Source organism: Trichoderma asperellum, chromosome 1, assembly GCF_020647865.1.
Source record: "Trichoderma asperellum chromosome 1, complete sequence".
NCBI classification, from domain to species: domain Eukaryota; kingdom Fungi; phylum Ascomycota; class Sordariomycetes; order Hypocreales; family Hypocreaceae; genus Trichoderma; species Trichoderma asperellum.
In genome coordinates this window covers 5,231,890-5,245,557 of record NC_089415.1, presented here as the reverse complement: position 1 = coordinate 5,245,557, position 13,668 = coordinate 5,231,890, and the positions used below count along the sequence as shown (strand labels likewise).

Below are 13,668 nucleotides of genomic sequence, written 5' to 3'. Positions count from 1 at the left end.
GACTTGGAGCAATCCTAGAATACCACCTCTCGACTCCATAATGCGGAATTTTGGAGGGGGGCGGCGAAACGGCCCTGTTTCAAAAAGGGACGGCGCCTGGCCTTTTTTTAACCTCATCCATCAATTGTTCACAACAGCGCCTAGCAGCGCGTGACTTTCTTCTTTCTTTGCCGCGCGGGAAACTCGAGAATTCTTTGTTCTTGCTACGACGCTTTGGTTATCTGCCTCTCCGTGACCTCGTTTCAAAAGGCGTTGAGACAAGGCTTGGAAAGCACTCGCGCTGTAATACGGCGCTACAGGGGACACTGCCCGCATATCGGTGGCTACAAAAGTACTTGCATCAGCTCAGCTCAGCTCAGCCTCAGCCACAGCTTGACTGCCTTCGTCCACCTCTATATCGCCTGTACTCATCTCTTACGACGTAGAACAGCTGGTACTTGCTGTCTGGGGGAAGATCTATTTTGGGTAGCAGACAAACGAGGGCTAAGCATCACTGGCTAGCTCATTCACATCATCACTACTACGGGGATATACAAAGCTTTGGTGCTGCTGTTGTTGCGTCTCGCTTGTTCTTATTTCCTGCTTTGAATCAAATTAATAGCAGAGGGGGAAAGAAATTCACTTACAGCTACTTCTCCACAACCATGGGGCTCCGAGACGCACTGAAGAAGAAGGACGCTATAGAGCAAGGCCAGGATGCAGATGCAAGATTGGCCGGTCCGGACATCACTTTTATTCGCTCCGACACTGTTTCGCAACAGGTGATTGTGCCGCCGGACGAAAACGCCCTGGGCTACAATGACGGCTTGCTATCGCCCTCGTCAACAAGCGGAGAGCACCGAAAGTCGAGGCGAAGCTTTGACTTTTTCCACTCGGATCAATCACGAAGCCCATCTGCATCCTCCTCGACCAGTCAGAAGTCCAAGAAGGAGAGCGCGGCAAGACGCCTCTCCCATAGGCTACACCTAAGTCGCGCGCCTGAGACCTCTGACCATGTGCCCCAGAACCTACCGGAGATTGTGGTCCCAAACGACGTGCAGGATAGAGATGCTGCAGAGCTGCAGTGGGAGAAACGGGCGACCATGTTAGCCGGGCAGAATGATCGGGTGAGGAGTCGGCCGCCTTCAAGGGATGCCGCAGACGGCATGGCGCACATGAGTCTAGACGGCCCTCGCAGCCGAAGCGCTTCGGTGCACTCGGGACAAGTTTCGTCCAAACAGATCGATGCCGATATTCAGGAGGCGATTCGACTGCATGAGGATGGTAACTATGTGGAAGCCACCAAGTTATTCGGGCGCCTTGCAGATGAGAGCGGCGCCAATAATCCACTTAGCCAGGTCCTCTATGGACTAGCACTCAGGTGAGTGTTACCATCGCCGGATTCCAATTTGCCCTTTCACTCCTATCACGCGGTGGCGATATGCTGCTTGCCGCCGGTGAATACTGAGAGACACGGCTCAGCCCGCATTTGTCCCCTTTGAGCACGCTCTCATATATCACATCCCATTGATTTACGTGACATGACTGTCATATGATTACTAGGCAATTGAAACAAGGAAGATGAAGAAAAGCTCCGGACTAATCGCTATGCTTTCTTCTAACAGGCACGGTTGGGGTTGCACGCCAGACCCTGGGAGAGCGGTCCACTATCTAACGGCAGCAGCCTCTAATGCTGCATCAGTCGAACAATTGGCGATCCAGGCTGGTCTGAAGAAGGGAGGAGCGGCAAAGGGGGAGCTAGTCCTCGCCATCTTCGAATTGGCAAACTGCTTCCGCCACGGCTGGGGCATCGGAAAAGATCCAATCGCCGCAAAGCAGGTATGTATTCATTCCCTCTTTAGGGGTCGGCTGATCTGATTAGATACTGAACCGCGGGGGAAACAGTACTATGAGACAGCAGCGAACTTGGGCGATTCTGGTGAGTTATGAGATGCACCTGTAGAAGCGGATATATGCTCGAATGCTGACGGGGCGCCAAGACGCTATGAACGAAGTTGCCTGGTGTTACCTGGAGGGCTATGGCTGTAAAAAGGATAAGGTACGTTTGCGATTAGTCAAGATATCGATGACATAGCTTCGCCTCCTCGATGACAACAACAAAGAGATCAAGCCTCAACCGGGGCCAGCAGCACTGCAGGTAGACTGTGGCTTGCCAGTCATTAGTCTGGCTGGCTCTGGCTTCGTTTCTGCGCTGACAAAGGCGGAGTTGATGCCCAACGACTCACCAGGCCCAGATTTGGGTACCGATGAGGCAAGAGAGGTCAAGCAAGGAGGCGCAAGTTGCGCAAGCCCAGCAGAAAATGGCACGGCCACTGGTCGTGCTCCCCCTCTCCACAGATACTGGTCCGTCACATGAGGCTGATGTTTGAATCCTTACTTGGGAGTACAGTATGCTGCAGCCCGGTACTATCGACTGGCGGAGAAAGCTGGCAATAAGACACTAGGAAATTCATGGTAAGTTATCAAAACGCACCCATACTCATCCGTCGTGTCAGCTGTGGGTGTCACTCTGTGTACTGTGATGCATCACTTCCGAGTGACTGGGCTTCGCTCAAGATTTATTCGTGCAGCTTGCTCAAATTGTTCCGCCCAGAATATGTGCAGTCTCACGATTGTAGCCAGGAGCTCCGCAGAGTTGTGATGTGCTACACAGTCCAGCCCCAGCTGGAAGGCAAAAATGCCCCAAAGACGAGTCAATGGCTAACGCGTCTGTAGGATATGGAAAGAAAAGTACGATCCCGGCAACGGTAAGAAGAAGTAAGGGGGGGTCACAGGCAAGCAGATCGCATTCGCTCGATGGAGCTCAATAGCGCTTTCCACCTCTAAGCTTCATTACCTTTTCCCCTTATTTCTCTTCTCCCGCGGCCTTTACGAGATATCGAAAGTGGTCCAGGGACTTTTTTCTTCCTTTCTTTCTTGCTGTTGCGTTCCGTGCCCACTAGGTGGCTCTCTAATCAGCGAGTAAAGAGGCAGCGTTGTGACCCATCCTGCGGCCTGTGGTTCACATTTGCGGGGTGCCGCTGCTGTATCATCTGCAGCACAGGCGTGGTATAACTTAGGCGTTGTGAGCGGCTCATATAACGGCGATTACGGCATGTATATTTGAATGTATGTAGGATGTCTGGTTGTGTATATGAAATGTAAATGTCCGAGCATATATGGCTGTAAGGCACTGTGCCCTGCAACTGTATGTCTATCGTGTGTTCGCGAAGCATGTTCGTAGCCACTAAAGGAGCAGCACCCAGCTGATAACTCACTTTGCTAAATTCTCATGGGCTTACTTAGCATGAAAAGAGGAGAGCAGAGGAGAAAGCTGCAGATGTGGCTCGGAGAATTGGTGTAAATGGGATTATAGGTCTGGCGATGCCTTGGTGCAGCGGCTCTTTTACCAGCTTTGCCCTAGCCGGGAGGATCGTTTTGATGCCTGATTGCGCATGCAGGTGGCATTTACGCATGCGTGCAGGCATGTACATGATGTACGTATGTAGGCGGGCACGTATGTATGTGTTGTTCAGCTGTCGCAACTAGATTGGCTGGAAGAGAAAACGACTTGTCTGTTGTTGTGGAGTTGGCCATATATCGAGGCCTAGTACGGGTGGGCTGCTGAGCCTTGCTCTTCTGAGTTTTTTTTTTTTTTTTTTTTTTTCCCTCGCTTTCTCGCTTTCTCGCTATTGAAAATTTGCTTATGAATGGTCATTGGGTTTTGGGTATCAATTCTCGAGTCATTTACGGCATTGAAATCCGGGACTAGCAGTTGATGAGGCTTTCAGGCACTCACTTAATAGTTCCGGGTAGGGGGGAATTCGTAGCGGAGGTGGCATGACTGCTGGAGCTGTAAGGGACCAAGACGACTTGTTAGTATAATTGGCTCTTGACAGGTAAAGCTTCTGTACGAAGCATGCAAGATGCATGTACGTGCGTTTATTTGTACATGCGCTATGTGTGTATGTATGCAGGTATGCGTATATGCATCACTCACTTAGAAGTAGGTAGGCTAGTATGTATGTAGGAGAGATGTGACTGACTGACTGCCCGTCGCCCATTATAGCAGCACGCTTATAGCAGGGCACAATGATAATTGGTGCTTTGGCATCATGGTACCTTGGGGCCTTCGTGGCAGCGTGGCTTTGAGTCAAAGAGCTTTCTAGCCTCACGGCCAACAGGATCGGCCCGAGGGGTGTAGCGGCGTGGCGTAGCATGGCGTTTGGCGTGTCAACAAGACGGAAGACGGGAAGAGCCAGGAATAGAGCAACAGAAAACATGGCCCAAGGGGCTAGAGAGCCAGCCCTCTCTTCTAGAGGCGCATCAAGTGCTGTTATTCGTCCGGACTAAAGCGGATGCGTCTGGATAATGTGTGCGTGTGAGCGGATAAATGTGCGCGTGTACGCATTGGCAGCGTGTGTGGCTGTTTCATCTATTTCGCCAAAACCGAGTTTGTGACCACCCTGAGATGGCATTGGCTGAGATCAGAGCAGATGATCAGTTCTTGCAGATGAAGAATAGCTCGCCGATTGGTGGATGCAGCTGGCGGGCTAGTACTAATTATGACGAATGAGGGAGATGGATGGCATGCAGGATGGAAGAAAAAGGCAGGGAGGTGGAGGTGGAGGTGGAAGTGGAGGATGGAAGAATGGAGAGGAGAGATGGGAGGAGAGAGGCGCCTTGGCTTGGATCGACTCAGCAGAGAGAAAAATATTATTAATTGTTAATTCCATTGTTTGCTTGTTCACTTCCGGGAAGTTGCGTCGATGGCAAGTATTTGGAGTATTAGGAAGGTGCCATGTTAGGCGACTCTTTCCAGGCCCAAACTTACCAAGGTACCTACTGCGTAAAATGTATCTTCTACCTAGTACCTAGGTAGTAGTTATCTCGTGATGCCTTCTCTCCCTTCAACACAAGCCAAATGATCAGCGTATCAGCCAGCCACGCCCTGTTCTGCCTGGTAATAGCCAGCATGAGAAAAACATCAGCCATGACGCTCCGCGCAATTTAGGTAGAATAGAGCCCATAGCAAATACGACGCGGAGGTAGTAGTAGCACCGTGGCCACGGCAGGCGCATGGCACCTTGGCTCTACTTGGACGCTTTTTCATGGACATCTCGTCCTATCCCTCCATCAAAGAGACACAACCCTCCCGGAAAGGGCTTAGGCCTGCAGCTTCTCCAACCTTCAAGTCCTAGACTAGAAGCAACTAAAAAGCCTCTGCCTCGTTGGCGGTGTGATGTCAACCCAATATCTGGCCCCCCCTTCAGTCCAAGACAAGCCACAACCAGTGCATGGCCGCTTTGCATCACATCGCTTCCAGGTCTGTCTCACGCACCCCACCCCTTTGTTTTCGTCGTCTCTGCCCCAGGTACTATGCTTTGGCGGTGATAGCACGGGGCTGTAGTATCCATGGAAGTATGATACCAGGATGGACGCTATGCGTAAGTGGCAGATGGCCGGGTCAGTCTGCAAACTTTACGTAGCAAGAAATACTTGTGTTGCGCCTCGCGGCTCGGGTAAGGACGTTGTTTGTTATTAGCCCTCTAGTAGGCACACAAAGGCGCAAGGCACCCGAGTATAGGGGAGTCGTACAGGCGGATTTAGAAGCAGTCACAGAACTGGAAATGAGAAAGACGGGAATCATGATGAATGTAAAGTAAAGCTGGACCATTTTGTCCGCTTTCATATTTGAAAAGCTATCTGAAAAGAAAATATGTCGTCAAAACCCAATAGGCCATCGTCGTGGCTGCTATTTCCAAGTAAAAGAAAAAAAAAACTATTTCCAATATGCCGCCCAAGTACAAAGGAAAGCCATCTAGGGATATATCTTGTCCCTATGGTGGGTTTTCAAAAGAGTGTCGTTCAGAAGTGCCCGTTCCAGGTGCTCTTCCTCGTTATCATCAAGTAGAATTCCATTCTGTCATCAATCTGTGTCGACATGCCTCGTAGAAATCGTTCTTTTGGCGCTAGGTATCATCCCGCACCTATATTTCCAATACCCGAAAAGCTATGCCTTTCAAAAGTAGTACAAGCATGCACCGGACTGGGGCCTGTAGCATGCTTGCAGTGCTGCTGCGTCTGCTTATGTCCCATCTCGCCAATCGTCGAAAGGGTCCCAAAAAGTAGGGTAGAAACCATGTAATAAGGTTTGAAAAGCCGTCCAAATATTAACACAAAGAAAAGAAAAACACAATGAAAAGAAGCCAAATCAAAATCAATCGCCAATAAAAAGCAACGCTTGCTCGCTCGCTAGATCCGCAAAGAAATCGTGGAAGACTCCAAAGTAGATGATTTTCATGAGAAAGCGGTTTGTTCAAATTCAAGAAGATGTTGGTGAATGCGTGAGCAAATAATCTCAAATAATGCGCATGTGGGGGGAGCCGCCCCAGAGCAACTCAAATAAAATGGCCAGCTCATCCGATCGCGGATATGGCTGTAAGAAGAGAAGAATAAGAAAGTAACAAAGGTTGCCAAAGAAATGAAATAAACCAAGACAAAATAGAGCAAGGGTGGAGAAGTCGGTTTCTGCGTCATTACTGTAGCCATTTTTTCATTCGTCATCGTGAGATTTCGTTTTTTTTTTCTTCTTTCGCGCCGGGTCTTTTAAAATTCTTTCATGATCTTGCCTCATTGCATTGCTGTCCATTCTGAGCACTGTTGCATTCTACAACCATTCTGGCAAAGTTTCGGACGACGTCGTTGGGGATCTGGTCCCAAAGGAGAGTGCGAGTATATACCTCAGCGGCACCCAGCTGCTTAGCATTATCCCGCAGCTCAGCAAGAGCCTGGGCCAGGTTCTTGCGAGTCTTGCTGGGCATTCTGCCAGGGCGGAGAAAGTCATGGTCACTAACACCGTTATACTGAGCAGCAGAGAGGGAGAAGATCTGCTCGTTCGTTTGCTCTTGTGAGGGCTGCATAAGGCTATCGCCGAGCTCAACAAGCATGGACGGTGCGACAACACCATCAGCAGCCATGCCGGCCATCACACTAGCGCTAACGGGCTGGCCCCAAGTGGCAGCGGAAGGCTGGGGAGCAATGGCATGCATGCTGGGAGAGGCGCTGACGCCGGCATCCTTGAAGACGTTGTCGAGGAGATTCGCTGATGCAACTCGGACATCCTCAGACACGCGAGGGATGGAGGGCATCGAGCGGCTCGACAAGACAAAAGCGCCAACAAGGAAGAGCATGAATAGCAAGCCTCCTTGGGACGAGGTCTTCTCGCTGTCAGAGTTGAAGGGGTTGTTGTCCTTCTTGGCCATAGCCATGGGCGGCTTAACCTCATCAGTAAAGTCGTTGAGGAAGCCATTATCCCAGGCGCCGGCCATGTCCATGTCGTCGTAAGAGCCGGAGAAGTCATTAGCAGCAGCGTTAGGGGGGATGCTGCTCTCCAGGCGCTGGACGTGGTCAGTCAGGATACCAACCTTTTTCCTCAGCTCACCAGTCTCGATAGTGTGAGTGCGGATCATCTCGTCCTTCTCAAACGCGAGGGTCTCGATGTACTCGACGCACTGCTGCTTCTCGAGAGTGAGCTGCTCAACCTTGGCCTTGAGCGTGGCAAGCTCCTCCTCCATGTCAGTGATGACAACGGTGAAATGCTTTTTCTCATCCTCCAGGCGCTCAGTGTGCTGCTTCTTGCGCTGTCGAGAGTCGAGACTAGTAGAACCGGTTAGCTTTACTGCAGGGGTCTTGGAGTTTTGATGAATGTACTTACGCAGCTTGGCGATTTCGCAGCAGTCGCTTCTGTTGCTTAAGCTCCTTGATCTCCTGCTCATCCGTAGACTGGGCAATCAACTGGTCGATGTTGCTCAAGTTTCGCTCCGCGGGGATCTCGAAACGAGCATTCTTCTTCCGGATGCCATCGCCGCGTCGCAGATCATTGTGCGACCGAATAGCAGGGCTGCCATCTTGCATCTTCTTGGCAGCGGCCTGGCCATCTTGCATAGCCTGGCCATCAGCCAAGTTGGCGAACATGTTGCCCGAGTTGGGGAACGGAGTGGGAGCGTGGATAGGCTGCTGGAAGATGGAAGTGTTGGCGTCAAAATCAGTCGCCATGCCACCGAAGCGCTGGAAAGGTGTGGCCGCGCCTGAGCCTCCGTTCATGGCCCAGGGATTGCCTGATGAGATGAATGGGTTGGCTGAGGGCTGGTCGAAGCGCATGTAGGGGTTGGTGCTGTGAGGTTCGTAGAAGGGGTTGTTGGAGGGCAGCGACTGCATATCGACAGATTGCCAATCTTCGGTCTTGGGAGAGAAGAGAGGCCCTCCGATGCCGAAAGACTCTCGCCTGCTGTCCATGGGAGGAGAAAGATCCAGTCCTGAATCAATGCCGCTCTGGTCAAGAAGGCTGTCGTCTAAGCTGCCGTTGTCCTCTGCCTTGAAGAACTTCTGCTCTTGGCTCGCATCCATAGCCATAGATGCTGAATAGTAGCCGTTCATTGTGACGAATTTTTGTGGCTATGTGGGAGCGGCGTGAAGGCCGAAAAGTGAGGGAAGAGGTTGCAGAGGTCGACGTCAAAAACCGAACAAGAAAAATGACGACCCGAGAAGAAAAAGAAAAGAAGAAGCAAAAGAAATGAGGAAATAAGAAGAACTGAAATGAAGAAGAACAAAAGCACAGTAGTCGTTAAATGCTGATATACTGATAGTCTCAAAAGACGAGATGTTAGCGAAGGCGATCAAGACGGCCTTTTCATTTGTTGTGACGGATGTGAGGCGGGTTCAAGATGAAGAAAGACCACAGGCAGCATGCGTAGGCAGTGATTGCGGTGATTCGTGACAACGATGGATGGTTATGACCAAAGGGGAAGGGCGAAGAAGCAGCGAAATGCAGAGCAAATGCAGGTCATGAAGCCGTCAAGGCGTTGAAGGGTGATGAGCAGACCACAGAGTGCGGGAGGGTCGAGTGATATAAGACGGGCCGCTGCCAAAAAGGCTGGGAGTTGGGTTTGGTGCGGGAATCGAGAGGAGGGAGCAGGGCAGGGAATCAGAACAGCGCTAAGACAGCGCTTGTGGGGGGGCTAGTTTAAGTGCGGGAGAGTGGACAGGCCAGTGGGTGGTAGTGGGAAAAAACATGCAAGAGAGGAGGTGCAGGCGAAGAGCGGCGACAGAGATAAAAATAAATCGACGACGCCGGATAGGCAGAAATGGAAGGGAAATGGCTGATAAGAGGCAGCGGGAAGATGGAAGATGGAGAGCAGGAGGGCGGTTTATTATCATTATTGCTTCAATAGGATGATATTGAAGTAGTAATAATGATAATGATAACGATGATATCAAGGATATAGCAAACAGTCGTCGTCCACCAACCGGGAAGAGGGGGCACGGAGGAAAGAAAAACACACAAAAAAAACAAGGAACTGACTCACTGAAATGCAATCTCGTGGTACAGGTGTTTGGAGAGGCCTCTGCTGCCGCTGCTCTCTGGCTCTCCTTTCTGCTGCTGCTGATACAGACAAACACGAAACGAAAGACGGCTCAAGAGCACCGAGGGCGTCGAATGGGATTCAAAGTTGGGATACTGAACAAAGGTAGCAGATGGGAGGAGGGGATTTCGATTATATGTACTCGGGCGTTTGTAGCAATGAATGCCTAGCTGCAACTGGGTAGTGGGTGCTCCATAGCACGAAGGAGGGTCAGATGTAGCCAATGATTGAGATCCATCCGTCATTGGTCTGCAGAGCTGCTTAGTTATCGTCTTCTTAGTCAAGAAGAGCTGCCCGTCTAGAGAGGAGGCGTTGTGCTTCATCGCCTGCGCCGAGGGCCGGTACGTACCACACACTGATAGTTGTTGCTAGGCTGATATCTCCGTGCAAGCACGTTGATTTGGCATGATGACAGCGTCGAAATCTCCTCGGGCTAATAATCGCGGGAGGGTCTGCTGAGGGCGATAGCGAGAGAGGAGAATGTCGTCCGTGGGCTGAACAGTTCCAATATTAGGCTCTGTAGTAATAGGTACACGCTTTGGGCTCCCATGTATGTACTCTGAAGCGTATGTGTAATGCATATGTACATACCTTGCTCGCATGTAGGTGTTACTCCATACCGCAGTTGGAGTGCGTAGTACAGAGTACAGAGTACAGCCGGTCGTTGTCGATAGTGGTACTTCGTACTCCGTACTACTGCTACTTCTTGTAGTATGAGCAGTATTAGTGCGTCGTGGGCGCTCGTCATCATGCTGTCGGGCTCAAACGGGCTTTGTCTAGGGCCTGGTCTTCGGGGCCGGCGTTGGACAGGGGTGCCTGTCGTGAGATTTGGCTCTCGCCTCTTTAGTTTTTATTTTTATTTTTTTATTTTTTATTTTATTTTTTCCATAACACCATGCTTGTAATCCTCCGCACTCCATTCTGAAGCGGCAGTGCGCCCGTACGATTAGTGCTATCAAAGCCCACGAGTGCGTGCGTGTAGCGAGTTGGACACACACGGAGCATCCCTTATACCCTTTGAGCATGGCACAATGGATCTCTCTATCTAGGGCTGCGGTGGTGGGCATACCTACCAGTATCTCGTACTCGTGCGTATGAGTAGGGTGCTAGCAGCACCTGTATGTAGGTAGATGTGATGCAGCAGTAGTATGTCATAGCCGCTATGTTTAGCCCTCTCCATCTTTCTGCTTTGTATTGAGCTCTCGCGTTCACACCATTTCTGGGCTGGGCTGATCCCTGGCCCTGGCCCCCTTCTTTCTTTCTCATGTGGCACTCGGAATGGGACTTAGCAGAGCATCTTGTCCCGTACTTCGTACTCTATTCGACTATTTTGTCTGTCTCAAGCAGGCCTCGGCATGGCCATCACCAACCACAATGACCATACCGCACACCTGATCGACCTGGGGGCAGCTGTCTCTTGTGACTCGAAGCGGCCTCTACGTGCCTCAGGTTGCGCCTCACTGGGTACCGTACTAACTTTGCCGCTGCCTTGTGTCCAAGGTCGCCCTGATTCAAGAATCGATAAGCAACGGTCCTCGTCATGACCAGTCAGTCAGTTCAGCAGCGCTCAGCCCACGACGCCATGGTCAACCCATCACCCGCCTTACTAGCAGAGAAAGGATAGGAAAAATTGCCTCTGGCTCGACTCGCATAAAGCAGGGCGGGTACTGAAACGAATGAGCTTCCGTCATGTCCATGGCCCATGATTGAGCCTGTCAAGACTCGGCAAGCGGGCCATGACGGGTGCCATCCGCGACGCCGGGAGGCAGAATCCAAGATGGATAGGCTCAACGACGGGATGAGATCCAAGACAGAGCGAATGAGAGGTGCCCGCATGCTAGTCTCGCGCCGCCGAGAAAAGGTTGGCAGATTGGGCATCAAGCTCCTGAGACCCAACTCTCTCAGACGACCCCCCTTCCCCCAAAGGAATGAGCTGCTCCTCAGGACTCAAGAGAGTAATGGACGGCGTTGTTCGCTCCCGCACGACCCGGACAGCGGGTGGACGCCATACCCGCTGACTTGTGACCACTCAAAAGCTCGGGACGGGCCAGTAGTGTGCGCTCTACTAAGGGCGACGGTGCGAAACGCCTGCTTCTTTGGCGTGCAAAGTAGTGGCCTGTGAACCACTGGTAGAGCTTCGATGGAGTAGATGGCCTCGAATCCGGCCAGTCACAGCGGAGCGGCCCTCTATTCCACTGGCGCTGGCGTCTCTTGGTCATCGTGATGTGGCCGCGCGCTCTGTCTGGCCATTGAATCCCCTCACTTCTCCACGGTTTCTCACAAACCCCCTCCCCCTCTCTCCCTCTATCGGTCGTATCGTATCGTCACAGGCCATCAAATCGATAGGCAAATACCGGGGCTGCGTGGGAGGTGTCATGGCACCCATCAGGCGAGACGCAGCGTTTGGCCCAGGCCAGTCATGCCTGATGTGGTTTGGACCTCATGCACTGCGACAGCCCACCTGAAAGACGCGAGAAGGGCGACGGGGTGGGCTGACAAGCAAGGCCTGTATGTACCTCTTCGCTTGATTTAGCTGGTGAGGTACGAGCATGGAGACCCACTGGGGCCTTCGTACAGTGGACCAGTAATGGGCTGCCAGAAAGCGAGCGCCGCAGCACCTGACCTTGGATTACGTGAGGTACTTCACGCGCACGTACGGCCTTGCACCGACCATCAAGTACTGACCCGGATTAGTAAGGATCGAGCTAGAGGACTAATGGATGTCCCGGAAGCTGGGCAGCCAATATCAAGCACACGATAATGTCATCCGCTTTGCCGTTTTGACGCTGCCTCGCATCCTGCAACACGTATCAGGCAATGCACGGACATGGCGTACTGCTGCTACAGCTTTTGCTGGGTTGCGAGGGAGGTATGTACAGTACGTACAGCAGCACACCTTAGGTACCTAGCAATGCAGCTCACCAACCGGACGGGGACAACACTGACACGCAGTGGAAGGTATTAGATAATCGCTTATCGATTGTGCCCCATCTTCTCCAACTCAGCATACGATTCTAGCTCTCGCTCCTCCTTGTCCTGCCCATCATCATGCGCCATGCTGCCTCGCAGTGGGCTCTCGTGGCTGGTGCATATTTCCAACACGGGCCTTGGTCTCTCTTTGGCGTCGTCGACCCAGAGACCTCCAACCAAAGAGGCGCCTGGGCTCCACTGTGCCATGGCCGCATATGAAGCGGCCATGGCCCGCCGACAACTTGCACCATTCTCCGCTGTCTGTTTTGTCGGTGTGTTTTTCTTGCTGCGCCTATCACACTCGATCTGTTTGGTTACTCATGACGCGTGCGCGTCCGTCTTCGTTAGGCATCGACGACACTACTTTCTCACCCCTTAGGCCGTCAGGCCGATGCATCTTCAGCCCTCCACGAAGTTACGAAGGACAGGACGCCTCCATACCTGGTCTCGGGGGACGAGATCATCATATCCGTCTGGATAATGCCTCGGGGGAGCTGCTGTGTTCTGTGGGAAGCGTCAAGAACGGCCAATTAACAAGACCCTAAGTGCATGCGTCGCCAACCAATCAACATGGCCAAGTTCACCGGATTTGACACTGAGCATTGAGACTGTGGCTTCCCAGATGTACCAGAACAGCGTCCTGGCTCCATTCGAATCTGGTTTGCTGGTCATTTTTCAACTGCGGCGGTGCGTCTTTCAGGCCTTCTTGCCAGTAACCTCCGCTGGGACTGAGGGCAAACTTGGGGCTTGGCCATGGCTGCCATCCGGCCCAACTTCGCCCATTGGCTGTCCAAGGAAAAGTCTCCCGGCGGTGTCAGAGGAGATTTTTGTCTTGATCATGTCTCAGTCATAAGCGATTGCATGATTGACTGCCACCTGGATGGCCTCTAGCGAGACAACAAAGCAGGCTTGATGTTCAGCCCGTACTGGGGTTATGCAAATCATAAAACCCCAATCTCTGCAATTGTGTCCAACTACGTATCTGCGTATCTTGTCTGCACGGGGCCCAGAATCAAGACCAATGGAGAGATCAACAGAGTTGGATGTACAGAGCACCTCCCTCATCAAGGCTCTGGCTGCGCCTCCTGTGGATACGTACCTGCGAATGTTGGTTCGACACCATTTGCCCAAGTCCGAGCCCCAAATTCAAATGGGAAAAGGATACGAAAATTCAGGCTTGACTGAGTACCCAACTTGGCAGCTCATTCTTGACTGTGAGGAGATACGACGGGTACCTATTCTAGAGGGCCCTCTGCTTTTCCTCGGCCCTCCTTATCTCGTGATAGCAGCTTGA

The 13,668-nt window shown here is 51.9% G+C and overlaps 6 protein-coding genes across 6 annotated transcripts; 2 read left to right on the top strand and 4 right to left on the bottom strand.

Moving 5' to 3' along the window:
• Positions 1 to 144: 144 nt before the first annotated feature.
• Positions 145 to 3,196, top strand: TrAFT101_001619 (uncharacterized protein). Its single transcript, XM_024905149.2, has 6 exons — positions 145 to 1,360; positions 1,605 to 1,818; positions 1,885 to 1,918; positions 1,980 to 2,038; positions 2,390 to 2,454; positions 2,716 to 3,196. The coding sequence occupies exons 1-6, from the start codon at positions 645 to 647 to the stop codon at positions 2,759 to 2,761; spliced, it is 1,134 nt and encodes a 377-aa protein (XP_024762737.1). The 5' UTR covers positions 145 to 644; the 3' UTR covers positions 2,762 to 3,196.
• A 2,425-nt stretch (positions 3,197 to 5,621) lies between these two features.
• Positions 5,622 to 9,325, bottom strand: TrAFT101_001618 (uncharacterized protein). The gene is made up of 2 exons (XM_024899541.2): positions 7,697 to 9,325; positions 5,622 to 7,638 (listed from the first exon to the last, which is right to left on the bottom strand). Exons 1-2 carry the CDS (start codon positions 8,416 to 8,418, stop codon positions 6,600 to 6,602), a joined length of 1,761 nt encoding a protein of 586 aa, XP_024762735.1. The 5' UTR covers positions 8,419 to 9,325; the 3' UTR covers positions 5,622 to 6,599.
• TrAFT101_001617 (uncharacterized protein) lies at positions 8,606 to 10,155 on the bottom strand (the record flags this gene model as incomplete). Its single annotated transcript, XM_066126381.1, has 2 exons — positions 8,606 to 8,628; positions 9,996 to 10,155. The coding sequence occupies 2 exons, from the start codon at positions 10,153 to 10,155 to the stop codon at positions 8,606 to 8,608; spliced, it is 183 nt and encodes a 60-aa protein (XP_065982482.1).
• A 1,189-nt stretch (positions 10,156 to 11,344) lies between these two features.
• TrAFT101_001616 (uncharacterized protein) lies at positions 11,345 to 11,623 on the bottom strand (the record flags this gene model as incomplete). The annotated part of the gene is made up of 1 exon (XM_024906423.2): positions 11,345 to 11,623. One exon carries the CDS (start codon positions 11,621 to 11,623, stop codon positions 11,345 to 11,347), a length of 279 nt encoding a protein of 92 aa, XP_024762734.1.
• Positions 11,624 to 12,377: 754 nt separating this feature from the next.
• TrAFT101_001615 (uncharacterized protein) lies at positions 12,378 to 12,982 on the bottom strand (the record flags this gene model as incomplete). The annotated part of the gene is made up of 1 exon (XM_066126380.1): positions 12,378 to 12,982. Exon 1 carries the CDS (start codon positions 12,600 to 12,602, stop codon positions 12,378 to 12,380), a length of 225 nt encoding a protein of 74 aa, XP_065982481.1. The 5' UTR covers positions 12,603 to 12,982.
• A 326-nt stretch (positions 12,983 to 13,308) lies between these two features.
• TrAFT101_001614 (uncharacterized protein) lies at positions 13,309 to 13,668 on the top strand (the record flags this gene model as incomplete). Its single annotated transcript, XM_066126379.1, has 1 exon — positions 13,309 to 13,668. The coding sequence occupies one exon, from the start codon at positions 13,309 to 13,311 to the stop codon at positions 13,666 to 13,668; it is 360 nt and encodes a 119-aa protein (XP_065982480.1).